This window comes from Salvelinus alpinus, chromosome 7, assembly GCF_045679555.1.
Source record: "Salvelinus alpinus chromosome 7, SLU_Salpinus.1, whole genome shotgun sequence".
Classification (NCBI taxonomy): Eukaryota; Metazoa; Chordata; class Actinopteri; order Salmoniformes; family Salmonidae; genus Salvelinus; species Salvelinus alpinus.
In genome coordinates this window covers 60,174,708-60,187,491 of record NC_092092.1, presented here as the reverse complement: position 1 = coordinate 60,187,491, position 12,784 = coordinate 60,174,708, and the positions used below count along the sequence as shown (strand labels likewise).

The 12,784-nt window shown below is 41.1% G+C and overlaps 1 protein-coding gene across 4 annotated transcripts in view; it reads right to left on the bottom strand.

Moving 5' to 3' along the window:
* Window positions 1-12,784, bottom strand: part of LOC139581382 (protocadherin gamma-C5-like) — a 230,400-nt gene that overhangs the window by 205,672 nt on the left and 11,944 nt on the right. Inside the window, exon 1 of one of the 4 annotated variants that reach the window (XM_071411094.1) lies at window positions 9,602-12,127. The exons of 2 other annotated variants lie outside the window; for them this stretch is intronic. In XM_071411094.1, coding sequence (XP_071267195.1) covers window positions 9,602-12,001 — 2,400 coding nt within the window. In that variant the 5' untranslated portion in view covers window positions 12,002-12,127. Of the gene's footprint in view, window positions 1-1,609; window positions 4,141-9,601; window positions 12,128-12,784 lie in introns of those variants that run through there. One more of the 4 variants, XM_071411086.1, reaches the window with a different exon arrangement.

Genomic DNA, 12,784 nt, shown 5'->3' with positions numbered 1-12,784 from the left:
AAAACCTGGTCTCAGAGCATTTTAAATGATTCTTTACGTAAATCCAAGACACTCCATTTAGCATGATATGTTACGTTTCAAATTGTATGTATTAAGGGTAGGGTTAGGTGAAGGGAAGGGTTAGCTAACATGCTAAGTAGTTGCAAAGTAGCATAAAAGCAGTAAGTAGTTGAAAAGTTGCTAATTAGCTATAATGCAAAAGTTGTCCGATGAGATTCAAACTCGCAACCTTTGGGTTGCTGGAAGTTTGCGTTATACGCGCACACATGGGTTGCTGGACGTTTGAGTTATACGCCCACCCATCCACCACGACAAACCACCCTACTTTCGTTTTTGCCTTAAGTAACCATCTGTCTTATGTAACCATACTAAACATATTATACATACAAAATGAAGAGTCTAGGATTTACGTACAGAATAATAGGAAATTCTCTGAGACCAGGTTGAAAAATCGACATCATTTTTATCCATTTAACGGGTGGATTTCTTGATTTCGACAAATGATGATGGAAAGAAACAACAAAATGATTGACAAATACTTTTGAAAGTTCGTGGGAAACGTGATATAATCACGTCACTATGAGCTCCACTCCACATTTAATTCCAAATGCCTACTGCTTGCAAAATAAAAATGTATACTATAAAAAAGTACGTTTCTTTGCAGGACAAGATTTGTCCTGATTTTGAAGAATGTCCGAATTGCTTCGCCTTGCGTTTCTGGTTGGCTGGTAATTTTCACCAATCAATTATTTCAGATCTACAGGATTGCAAGTTTCACCATAGCATGGACTTTGGCGATACTGTCACATGACAATTATTAGAATATGGCAAAAATGTATCAATTATTGCATTCTAACTACGCTGGCTTTCGCAGGCTACCTGAGAAATTAAACAGTTAGGTGGAAGTGCATACAGACTCTCGATCAGTTGTTAATGAGCAATTTGTCTAAATGGGTAATGGAAACACTTCAACCACTAGATTTATATTCCACACTGTAGGTTCTTTAGAAAAAAAGTGTTGTTTTAGGTGTGACGTCACTGCGTCCAGCTGTTTTTATCGACACAAGATAGTTCAATAGAAACGCATCCTAGCAAGCAGTTGCCGCGTATATTTTCTATGCAAACTTTTTTAATGTCGACGAAAAAAATCACTGGGCAAGTTACTGGAAAGAGGTAATGCTGAATGAGCGTTAGCCTACAGAGATGTTCTGAATTTCAGCACCATGGACAGCTACACTGTAATAAACTCTCCACAGACAGCATTTACTAATTTTCTTTTAACCTCAAAACTGTGAAGAATGTAGGCTATGTAAAAACTCCACCTAATACAACAATCACAAACACACCCCATCAAAAAAAGGACATTAGCATCTGAAGACTGAGGCTATCAGTTAAATAGCGAGGGGATGGAAATAATCACCTAACAAAATTACATATTTCCTGAAACCTGAAGCATGTGTAAGCTGCCTAAATAGCCCAGCTAGAGAATTGAGTAAGTCCTTGGGACTAGTGAATTCTCCAGGGGGAAAAAAGAAGAAAATAAGTATAGCCTCTATTCCATCATGTTGGTCTTAAAGCAAACCTAGATGATATATATTTGCAGGCCTACCTCTAGGGACACATCAGAGTCATCAAGAGCCTCAGCAAAGTCTGTTGGAGTTTTTCTCAGAGTCTGGTCCGCGAGCAGAGTGTTGTCATTGTAAGATGTGAGGAACTTGAAGTCACTTGTGTGCGAGCCCGTCGTCAGGTATGCGTCATAATTGTATGTGCTGCGGAGAGTTCCCGCGCCATCCCCCTCTGCGTAGTTGGGAGGGAGATACGCGCTGGGGATGGCAACCGTTCCATCAAACAACAGTCGGGGCTTTCTCCTGCGGCAAAACCTCACGGCCAGGATGACAATAATGAAGGTGAGGAAAAAGGTGGAGACGGACACCAGCGCGATGATCAGATAAGAGGTGAGTTTGGAATTGTTTTCATCATAAGATACATCTTTCAGTTCCGGCACTTCAGCCAAGTTATCAGAAATCACCAAATACATGCTACAGGTGGCAGAGAGAGAGGGCTGTCCGTTATCTTTCACTGACACAATGAGGTTCTGTTTCATGCTGTCAGATTCAGAAATGTCCCGCTGTGTCCTGATCTCTCCGCTGTGGAGACCAATAGTGAAAAGTCCCGGATCAGTGGATTTGACTATATGATAGGACAGCCAGGCGTTCTGCCCGGAGTCCGCGTCCACCGCAATCACCTTGGAAACCAGAGAGCCCCCGTGCGCAGCTTTGGGGACCAGCTCCGTCATGAATGAGTTCCGCTCCGGGGCGGGGTATAGTATCTGAGGAGAGTTGTCATTCACATCCGTTATGAACACACTGACCGTGACGTTGCTGCTGAGCGGAGGAGAACCGTTGTCTCTGGCCACCACGTGGACTTTAAAACTCCTGAACTGCTCGTAATCAAACGACCTCACAGCGTGGATCACCCCCGTGTCTCCGTTAACGGATAAAAACGAGGACACAGGGACACCGTTCACCTCACCAGGTAAGAGAGAATAAATCACTGTTCCGTTCTGTCTCCAGTCTGGGTCCCGTGCAGTAACAGAACACACGGAGGAACCGGGTTTGTTATTTTCAGTCATTTGGGCTTTATAGGACTGTTCCTCAAACACAGGTGGGTTGTCGTTGACGTCAGCTACAGATAATGGAACACTTTTAGAGGAGGACAGAGGTGGAGAGCCCTCGTCGGTGGCAGTGATTGTAATATTGTAATCAGACACTAGTTCCCGGTCCAGTTCACCCCTGGTCACCAGAGAATAGTAGTTTTTGATGGATGGCACCAGCTTAAAAGGAACGTTTTGCTGAACGGAGCAGCGGACCTGTCGGTTATTCTCAGAGTCTCTATCCTGCACGTTAATGATGCCCACCTCTGTACCAGGAGACGCGTTCTCAGGTATGGGGTTAGTCAGAGATTTTAGATATATCACAGGGGCGTTGTCATTAATATCTGTGATGTCTATTATGACTTTAGAATATGATGCTAACCCTAAACCATCCTTAGCTTGAATACGCAATTCAAATGAAGACACCTCTTCATAGTCAATAGATCCAATAACTTTGATTTCACCCATTTTCGAATTGATGAAAAACATGTTCTTATCCTCCTCTGAAATATGGCCGAAGTCATAGGTAACTTCCCCATTCACTCCCTCATCTGCATCTGTAGCACTCACTGTAACCACTACAGTATCTAAAGGAGAGTTTTCAGGCAGACTGGCTTTATAGACGGCCTGGCTAAACACTGGGGCGTTATCGTTAGCATCCAGTATAGTGACGTGTATGACTACAGTACCTGATCTTTGCGGTGCTCCTCCGTCAGATGCAGATAGCAATACTGTTAACTCCCGTTCCTGCTCACGATCAAGCTCTTTGTCCAGGACTAGTTCAATTACATTTGTATCAACACTCAAAATGAAATGACCATTTCTTTGTAATGTATATTTTTGGACTGCATTCTGTGCTATATCTGCATCGTGGGCCTCTTCTAATAAGAAACGGGCTCCTTTAATAGCTGATTCTCTTATCTCTATTTTTATCAATTCATCTTTAAATTGCGGGGAGTTGTCATTTATATCTTGAACATGAAGACTGATACTGTGAAGCTCCAAAGGATTCTCCAATACAAGTTCCTGTTTTAAAACACACGAAGCCTTCTTGCCACAAAGCCCCTCTCTGTCAATCCTCTCCGCAACAATCAAATCCCCGGTACTCAGATTAATGTCACAATACCGTTTTCGGTTTCCTTCAGTATCAACACGGGCCCTACGAGCGGAAAGTCTGCTCGCCTCCAGCCCGAGATCCTTGGCTATATTTCCAATCACAGATCCTCGTTTCATCTCCTCCGGAAAAGAATAGCTCACGTCTCCATAGGCGGAGTGCAGCGGTGGAAGAAAGAAAGCAAAGCAGAAGACCAGGCCTGACATTGAGAATCCTTTGTTCAGCATCCTTAGACTTCCAACAACATCCATATATATAGTTAACCAGATCGATGTAAGGAGAAAGTATTCCACAAAAAGATCAACATTCACTAGAATCTCAAAACAAAATATGTGCGCAGTCTGACCGTTTACCTCTACTGTTTTCTGCAGTGAAACGACACCAGAGCTTTGTTAATGACAACACAACAATGGGTGGAGAGCTGTATCTATTCTACCTCCGCTGGTGAACAGCGACACTATGAGCACCCTTCAGAAATTACCCATATTTACCAATACACACTGGCATTGGTCTAAATAGGCCTACATTTCAATAAAAGTAGTAAGTAAACTGTATTTGCGTCATCAAACATTGGAAACAAGATGTATGCCTCCAGCATATGGGAATAAAGAAAAAAGGGAAGAAAAAAAGGCACGGAAGAAGAAAAAAATAACCACTGTTCTCACAAAAACTATTCGCACTCATTATGTTATTTTTTTTGTATTATTTTTTGTGTATTTGTTTGTAATTTAGCATTGTAGATAGAGTGTGGGTTCTATCATTGTAAATCTCTACATCATTTCCAATCCGCCATATATATATTTTTAAATATATGTTTCCCCTTCTTTGTTATTTTACGCTAATCCTACCACCCCAATCCAAAATTGAGAAAAATAATGAGTTAGGGAAATGTCAGGTAGGTGAAAAAACGACATTACAAAAAGATAGCTATAGGCCTATCTTCTGTCAAAATTGAGGTAAAACGCACATAAAAAGAGTTGCAGTGTAATTTTTTTAAGTCAACTAGCATTCATCAGTAAAATGCGAAAAGTAAGTAGAGCTGGCGAAGAAGGAAAAATAATAGGCTAGCTCTGCTGTCAAACTAGAATATAACACGCTAAAGGAAGGAAAGTAATAGGCTAGCCCTGCTGTCAAACTAGAATATAACACGCTAAAGGGAGGAAAGTAATAGGCTAGCCCTGCTGTCAAACTAGAATATAACACGCTAAAGGGAGGAAAGTAATAGGCTAGCTCTGCTGTCAAACTAGAATAAAACACGCTAAAGGGAGGAAAGTAATAGGCTAGCCCTGCTGTCAAACTAGAATATAACACGCTAAAGGGAGGAAAGTAATAGGCTAGCCCTGCTGTCAAACTAGAATATAACACGCTAAAGGGAGGAAAGTAATAGGCTAGCTCTGCTGTCAAACTAGAATAAAACACGCTAAAGGGAGGAAAGTAATAGGCTAGCCCTGCTGTCAAACTAGAATAAAACACGCTAAAGGGAGGAAAGTAATAGGCTAGCTCTGCTGTCAAACTAGAATATAACACGCTAAAGGGAGGAAAGTAATAGGCTAGCCCTGCTGTCAAACTAGAATATAACACGCTAAAGGGAGGAAAGTAATAGGCTAGCCCTGCTGTCAAACTAGAATAAAACACGCTAAAGGGAGGAAAGTAATAGGCTAGCTCTGCTGTCAAACTAGAATATAACACGCTAAAGGAAGGAAAGTAATAGGCTAGCTCTGCTGTCAAACTAGAATATAACACGCTAAAGGAAGGAAAGTAATAGGCTAGCTCTGCTGTCAAACTAGAATATAACACGCTAAAGGAAGGAAAGTAATAGGCTAGCCCTGCTGTCAAACTAGAATATAACACACTAAAGGGAGGAAAGTAATAGGCTAGCTCTGCTGTCAAACTAGAATATAACACGCTAAAGGAAGGAAAGTAATAGGCTAGCTCTGCTGTCAAACTAGAATATAACACGCTAAAGGGAGGAAAGTAATAGGCTAGCCCTGCTGTCAAACTAGAATATAACACACTAAAAGAAGGAAAGTAATAGGCTAGCTCTGCTGTCAAACTAGAATATAACACGCTAAAGGAAGGAAAGTAATATGCTAGCTCTGCTGTCAAACTAGAATAAAACACGCTAAAGGAAGGAAAGTAATAGGCTAGCCCTGCTGTCAAACTAGAATATAACACGCTAAAGGGAGGAAAGTAATAGGCTAGCCCTGCTGTCAAACTAGAATATAACACGCTAAAGGGAGGAAAGTAATAGGCTAGCTCTGCTGTCAAACTAGAATAAAAGGCGCTAAAGCCTTTAGAAAATCAACTGCTATTTTCAGAAACACACCACGGACAGCGGAACTCCGTTACAGTGCAGAAAAAAGGCTCTAACGCTTCTCATCATTATCTAAATAGCATTATGTTTTCTTTTGAAATGCCTTCCAACAAGACCTATATCAAACTATTCCAAATAGAACCAGCTATATTTTTTGGGGTGCCGCCTTTCGGATGGGACACCTAATCATCCCCTGCTTCCAATTGGCCCACCCCCCCCCCCCCCCTCTCGGCTGTAATTATTCTCCAGAATGTGTTCTCAGTCAACTTACCTGGTAAAATAAAGGTAAAATAAAGAAAAAATAAATATGCAACACGATCTCTGTAACACTAAAACTGTGCAGTGTCCCACGAAAAATCCAGTTTATTTATCATTCCCAAACCAAATTATATAATATAATTTGCGAACACTGCCTTGAAATTAGTAGGTGACGTATGATAATATAATTTCATACTAATACAATTGCTCAGAGAAAAACATTTTGTATAACAAGTAATACAAAAATCTCAAAACATTAGTTGTAAGAAATTATTGGCAGCCCTGTTTTCAATACTTTTTGCACCCTCCCCTTGCAGTGATAACGGTATCCTAGCCTTTTCTATAAAATAAAAAAATATGAGATTGGAGAACACATTGGGAGGAATCTTAGACCATTCCTCTCGACAGAATATTTCAAGATCCTCGATATCCTTAGATCTGCTCTTATAGTGCTTTCCTCTTCAATTCAAACCACAGGTTTTCAATGGGGTTCAAGTCCAAAGACTGAGACGACCATTGCAAAATGTTGATTTTATGGTCAATGAACCATTTCTTTGTGGATTTTGATGTGTGCTTTGGGTCATTGTCTTGCTGGAAGATCCACTTGCGGCCGAGTTTCAGCTTCCTAGCAGAGGCAACCAGGTTTTTGGCTAAAATGTCCTGGTATTTGCTAGATAACTTATGAGTTTTTTTTCTGCATTGCATCCTTCTTTCGAGCCAAACTGGTGTGCGTGGCCAAAGAGCTCTATTTTACGTCTCATCTGACCATAGCATCTGGTGCCAATCCAAGTGCCAATGCCGTTTAGCAAACTCCACGCTTTGACATTTGTTTATTGCTCTCAATAAGGGCTTTCTATGGCAACCCTTCCAAATAGCCCATTGGCATAGAAGTGGCATCTAATTGTAGATTTGGAGACTTCGTGACCCCAAGATGTGACTTTTCTTTGCCTCCTGAACCATCTTCCTCACTGTGCGTGGGGACAAGATACACTTGCATCCTCTTCCAGGCAAGTTTACAACCAATTCAGTGGTTTTACATTTTCAATTATTGCCCTAATAGGAGTAAGTGCTATATTTGGTTTTCCAGTAGTGTTTTTTTAGACCTAATGCCTGATATATGAAAGTCAACAACGATTTGTCTCTCTCTTCATTTGTGAGTTCGTTGCCTTTCCCCCTGGTGATGGACGAGAAAGGACTTTACATGCGTGTTAGCTAATTCTTATACCCAAAGGAAACAGGAAGCCTTGGAAGGCCACAATAAAGTTAATGAAGATGAGATCAACTTAAAAAAGTAGAATGATAATGTAGATTTAAATTTAGTTTGATTTATTCACGAGAATCATGGCGCTGGCAAAAATATTGACACCAATCTTTTTGAGATTTAATTTTTTACTTTAAAATCTCTTTCTCTGAGCAATTATAGTAGTATAAATGAATATGATTTTGCACACAATAGCTCTATATTTGTATTATTTATTTTATGCAGTCTTTGTTGCTCATCTTTATCAAGGCTGTCAATCATTTTGGAGGTGACTGTAATCACTGTAGGAACAACCTCACTCCTGAGTGGCGCAGCGGTCTAAGGCACTGCACCTCAGTGATAAAGGTGTCACTACAGACCCTGGTTTGTTTCCAGGCTGTATCACAACCGGCTGTGATTGGGAGTCCCATAGAGCGGCGCACAATTGGCCCAGCGTCGTCCAGGTTAGGGTTTGGTCGGGGTTGGCCGTCATAGTGAATAAGAATTTGTTCTTAACTGACTTGCCTAGTTAAATAAATAAACTAACCCCATCACAACTCAGATTATATATCAGCACCTCAATATTTCTCACTTCAACTGAGTGGGTCAAAACAATCATTTAACAGGCGACATTACAAATTACATCAAACCTGGAGCCTATCAACTTGCCTATACACTGTCAAACTTTTCCCTGTAAATTTACAGAATTATATTATCAGCAGAGTTGCCAGGCGAATACTGTAATTGTAAATGTTTTACAGTAAATATTTTAATACTGGGATTAATTAATTAAATTCATTGAGGGGAGGCGGGTTTGTATTTTACAGTATTTTAGTGTAATTCCATGGGATTGGTGCAAGCAGGTTGGCAGCTAGGTAATGTGTTTTCATATTACAGCATATCAAACAAATATATATAAATAATTGGTGTTTAAAATCACTTGCACTTAACAAAGACTTCCAAATGTTCAGTCACTACAGAGGAAAAACAGACCAAGAACATAACAAATACTCAACCATTAAAGGTTAGATGCTTGCTGCCACTCCAATCTATCCCCTACACATATTGAATTTGTGCCTCAAAATATGTTAATGAGCCAGAAACAACCATACCATATAGAGGTCAAAAGGTTTTTGTCAAGCAAAAAATATGGTAGGGTAATGTATTCATATATACTGTGGGGTGGAAATATAGTACAATGTTAACTTATTTACAGTAACGTACTGTTAAACCAACGTTTTATTGGAATCGAGGGATCATCTACCATTTACCAGATATGCCTAACATCACCCAGAGGGCATCGTATTTATGGCTATAAACAGGTAATACAGTAAATTGCTGTTAGTTTTATTGTATAATACTGTAAAAACAACAATGTATGTAACCAAAGAAAAGCATAATTACAACACTAATTCAAAACCTACAGTATATTATGTGCTGGTTTGTGTTGGTAGGTGTTGGGAGAGAGAGAGACAAAGAGAGAGAGAGAAGGAGATGGAGTTAACATTGGGATTGGGTACAATCTTAGATCTATGATCAGGGGCAAATCTATTCAGGGTAAGGAATTAATAGTCTGAACCTCATGTGTCTTACCCACCGCATGAGTTTGGTGCCTGAAACTGAAAATTGTAATCTACAGTAGGCATAAACTATTACTGTAAAATAATTGAGTATAATACAATCATTTTTACAGGAGGCTTCCAATTACAATGAATAAAAGCATTTTTCAGCATTTTACCCACAATGGAGTGAAATCTATAGACTGTAAGCTATTCTGTAAAACACATTTAACAACCATTTGTCTCTTTCTGTTGCAAATACAGACTGACAATGTAGACAAACATTGGAAAATGAATGTATTACTGTGAAAAGTGTGATTTTCTATAGGACAAAGGATCTTGCTCTAATTGAGAATGTTATTGTTTTGCTAAGCATGACACCTGAACATGTATGGAAGAGTATAGCCTCAATTTAATAAAACATAAAACCAAAGGTATATTTTTGTTTACAATAACGTCCTACCTCTTGGGACACATTGGAGTCGTCAAGTTCTTCAGTAAAGTCTGTTGGAGTTGTTCTCAGAGTCTGGTCCGCGGGCAGAGTGTTGTCGTTGTAAGATGTGAGGAACTTGAAGTCACTTGTGCGCGAACCCGTCGTCAGGTATGCGTCATAATTGTATGTGCTGTGGAGAGTTCCCGCGCCATCCACCTCTGCGTAGTTGGGAGGGAGATAAGCGCTGGGGATGGCGACCGCTCCGTCAAACAACAGTCTGGGCTTTCTCCTGCGGCAAAACCTCACCACCAGGATGACAATAATGAAGGTGAGGAAAAAGGTGGAGACGGACACCAACGCGATGATCAGATAAGAGGTGAGTTTGGAATTGCTCTCATCATAAGAGATATCTTTCAGTTCTGGCACTTCAGCCAAGTTATCAGAAATCACCAAATACATGGTGCAGGTGGCAGAGAGAGAGGGCTGTCCGTTATCTTTCACTGACACAATGAGGTTCTGTTTCATGCTGTCAGATTCAGAAATGTCCCGCTGTGTCCTGATCTCTCCACTGTGGAGACCAATAGTGAAAAGTCCCGGATCAGTGGATTTGACTATATGATAGGACAGCCAGGCGTTCTGGCCGGAGTCCGCATCCACCGCAATCACCTTGGAAACCAGAGAGCCCCCGTGCGCAGCTTTGGGTACCAGCTCCGTCATGAAGGAGTTCCGCTCCGGGGCGGGGTATAGTATCTGAGGAGAGTTGTCATTCACATCCGTTATGAACACACTGACCGTGACGTTGCTGCTGAGCGGAGGAGAACCGTTGTCTCTGGCCACCACGTGGACTTTAAAACTCCTGAACTGCTCATAATCAAACGACCTCACAGCGTGGATCACCCCCGTGTCTCCGTTAACGGATAAAAACGAGTACACTGGTACACCGTTCACCTCACCAGGTAAGAGAGAATAAATCACTGTTCCGTTCTGTCTCCAGTCTGGGTCCCGTGCAGTAACAGAACACACAGACACACCGGGTTTGTTATTTTCAGTCATTTGGGCTTTATAGGACTGTTCCTCAAACACAGGTGGGTTGTCGTTGACGTCAGCTACAGATAACTGAACTCTTTTAGAGGAGGACAGAGGTGGAGAGCCCTCGTCGGTGGCAGTGATTGTAATGTTGTAATCAGACACTAGTTCCCGGTCCAGTTCGCTCGTGGTCACCAGAGAATAGTAGTTTTTGATGGATGGCACCAGCTTAAAAGGAATGTTTTGCTGAATGGAGCAGCGGACCTGTCGGTTATTCTCAGAGTCTCTATCCTGCACGTTAATGATGCCCACCTCTGTACCAGGTGACGCGTTCTCAGGTATGGGGCTAGTCAGAGACTGTAGATAAATCACAGGGGCGTTGTCATTAACATCAGTGATTTCTATTATCAATGTAGAGTAGGATGCTAACCCTAAACCGTCCTTTGCACTGATCTGCATTTCATATGAAGACTCCTTTTCATAATCTATTGGACCAACAACTGTAATTTTTCCAGTCTCATGATCAAGAGAAAATACATTGCTATTTTCATCTGAAACGTCATCAAATTCATAAGTAACTTCCCCATTCAATCCCTCATCTGCATCCGTAGCACTCACTGTAACCACTATAGTATCTAAAGGAGAGTTTTCAGGCAGACTGGCTTTATAGACGGCCTGGCTAAACACTGGGGCGTTATCATTAGCATCCAGTACAGTGACGTGAATGACTACAGTACCTGATCTCTGCGGAGTGCCTCCGTCCATCGCTGTCAGTAATAACTTGATTTCATGGTGCCCCTCGCGGTCTAGCTCTCTGTCTAACACTAACTCGCTGTATTTGCGTCCACCACTTTTGGTTTTGACATTCAAAATAAAATGTTCATTTCTTTGTAGTGTATATCTCTGAACCGTATTCTGTCCTATATCAGCGTCATGGGCCTCATCTAGAGTAAAACGAACGCCTTTGACTGCTGATTCACTCATTTCCATTTTGATTACATCCTTTTTAAACTGTGGGGAATTATCATTTATATCTTGGACATGAAGACTAATACGGTGAAGCTCCAACGGATCTTCAAGCACAAGTTCCTGTTTTAAAACGCACGAAACCTTCTTGCCACAAAGCCCCTCTCTGTCAATCCTTTCAGCTATAGTCAAATCTCCCGTACTTAGATTAATGTCACAATACCGTTCGTGGTTCCCATCGGTATCAATACGGGCCTTACGAGCGGACAGTCTGCTCGCCTCCAGCCCGAGATCCTTGGCTATATTTCCAATAACAGATCCACGTTTCATCTCCTCCGGAAAAGAATAGCTCACGTCTCCATATGCGGAGTGCAGCGGTAGAAGAAAGAAAGCAACGCAGAAGACCAGGCCTGTCACCGAGATTCCTTTGTGACCCATCCTGGGATTAAAACGTCGAAACACAATATAGCCTTGATAATACAATGTGAACAAATAGTATTCCCACAAAAAGGTTCAGCTTGATGAAAATAATATCCTCAAAATGTTCAAGCAATCTGACCGCGTCCAATATTTTCTGCAGAACGAGCACCCGAGTCTTGTTACAACACCAGTGGGTGGAGAACTGGATCTATCCAAACACAGCTGGTGAACAGCGACACTGTGCGTACCCAACAGAATGTACATTATTAGCTTACAGTTCTCTTAATGTTTTTTTAACAGAAGGTTATAAATACGCTTAAGTAAGTTTATTTGGTCAATTAACTATCGGAAAACGAAAGAGAAACACAGAAAACGATAGGATATTAAACCGTACAAACATAAATTATTAAAATCCCCCCACTCTTTTTTCATCAGTTAAGATCAGGTATACTATGAATATAAAATACAACACATCTGCAAGAGAGGCAACAAAGCAATATATCCGTTGCTGGTTCCTCAGCCAGAGCAAACTCATAACTGCTATAGAAAAAACAGGGCATGGCAAGGAATAAGAATATGGTCAAACAGCGATCAATAGTAAAGCCTACTGGTTTAAATAGGATTTTAGACATTTCAGCACCATGGACAGTGACACTGCTCTCACACCGCTTCTCCCATCACTCTGTTACTAATAAATACAAAGGACCAACTGGCTGGAATCATTTACTAATAGAAATCAGGGCATTAAAATCACACAGTGAAGTTAAGAAAGCCCCTTTTCCAATGTTAAGAACAAACTGT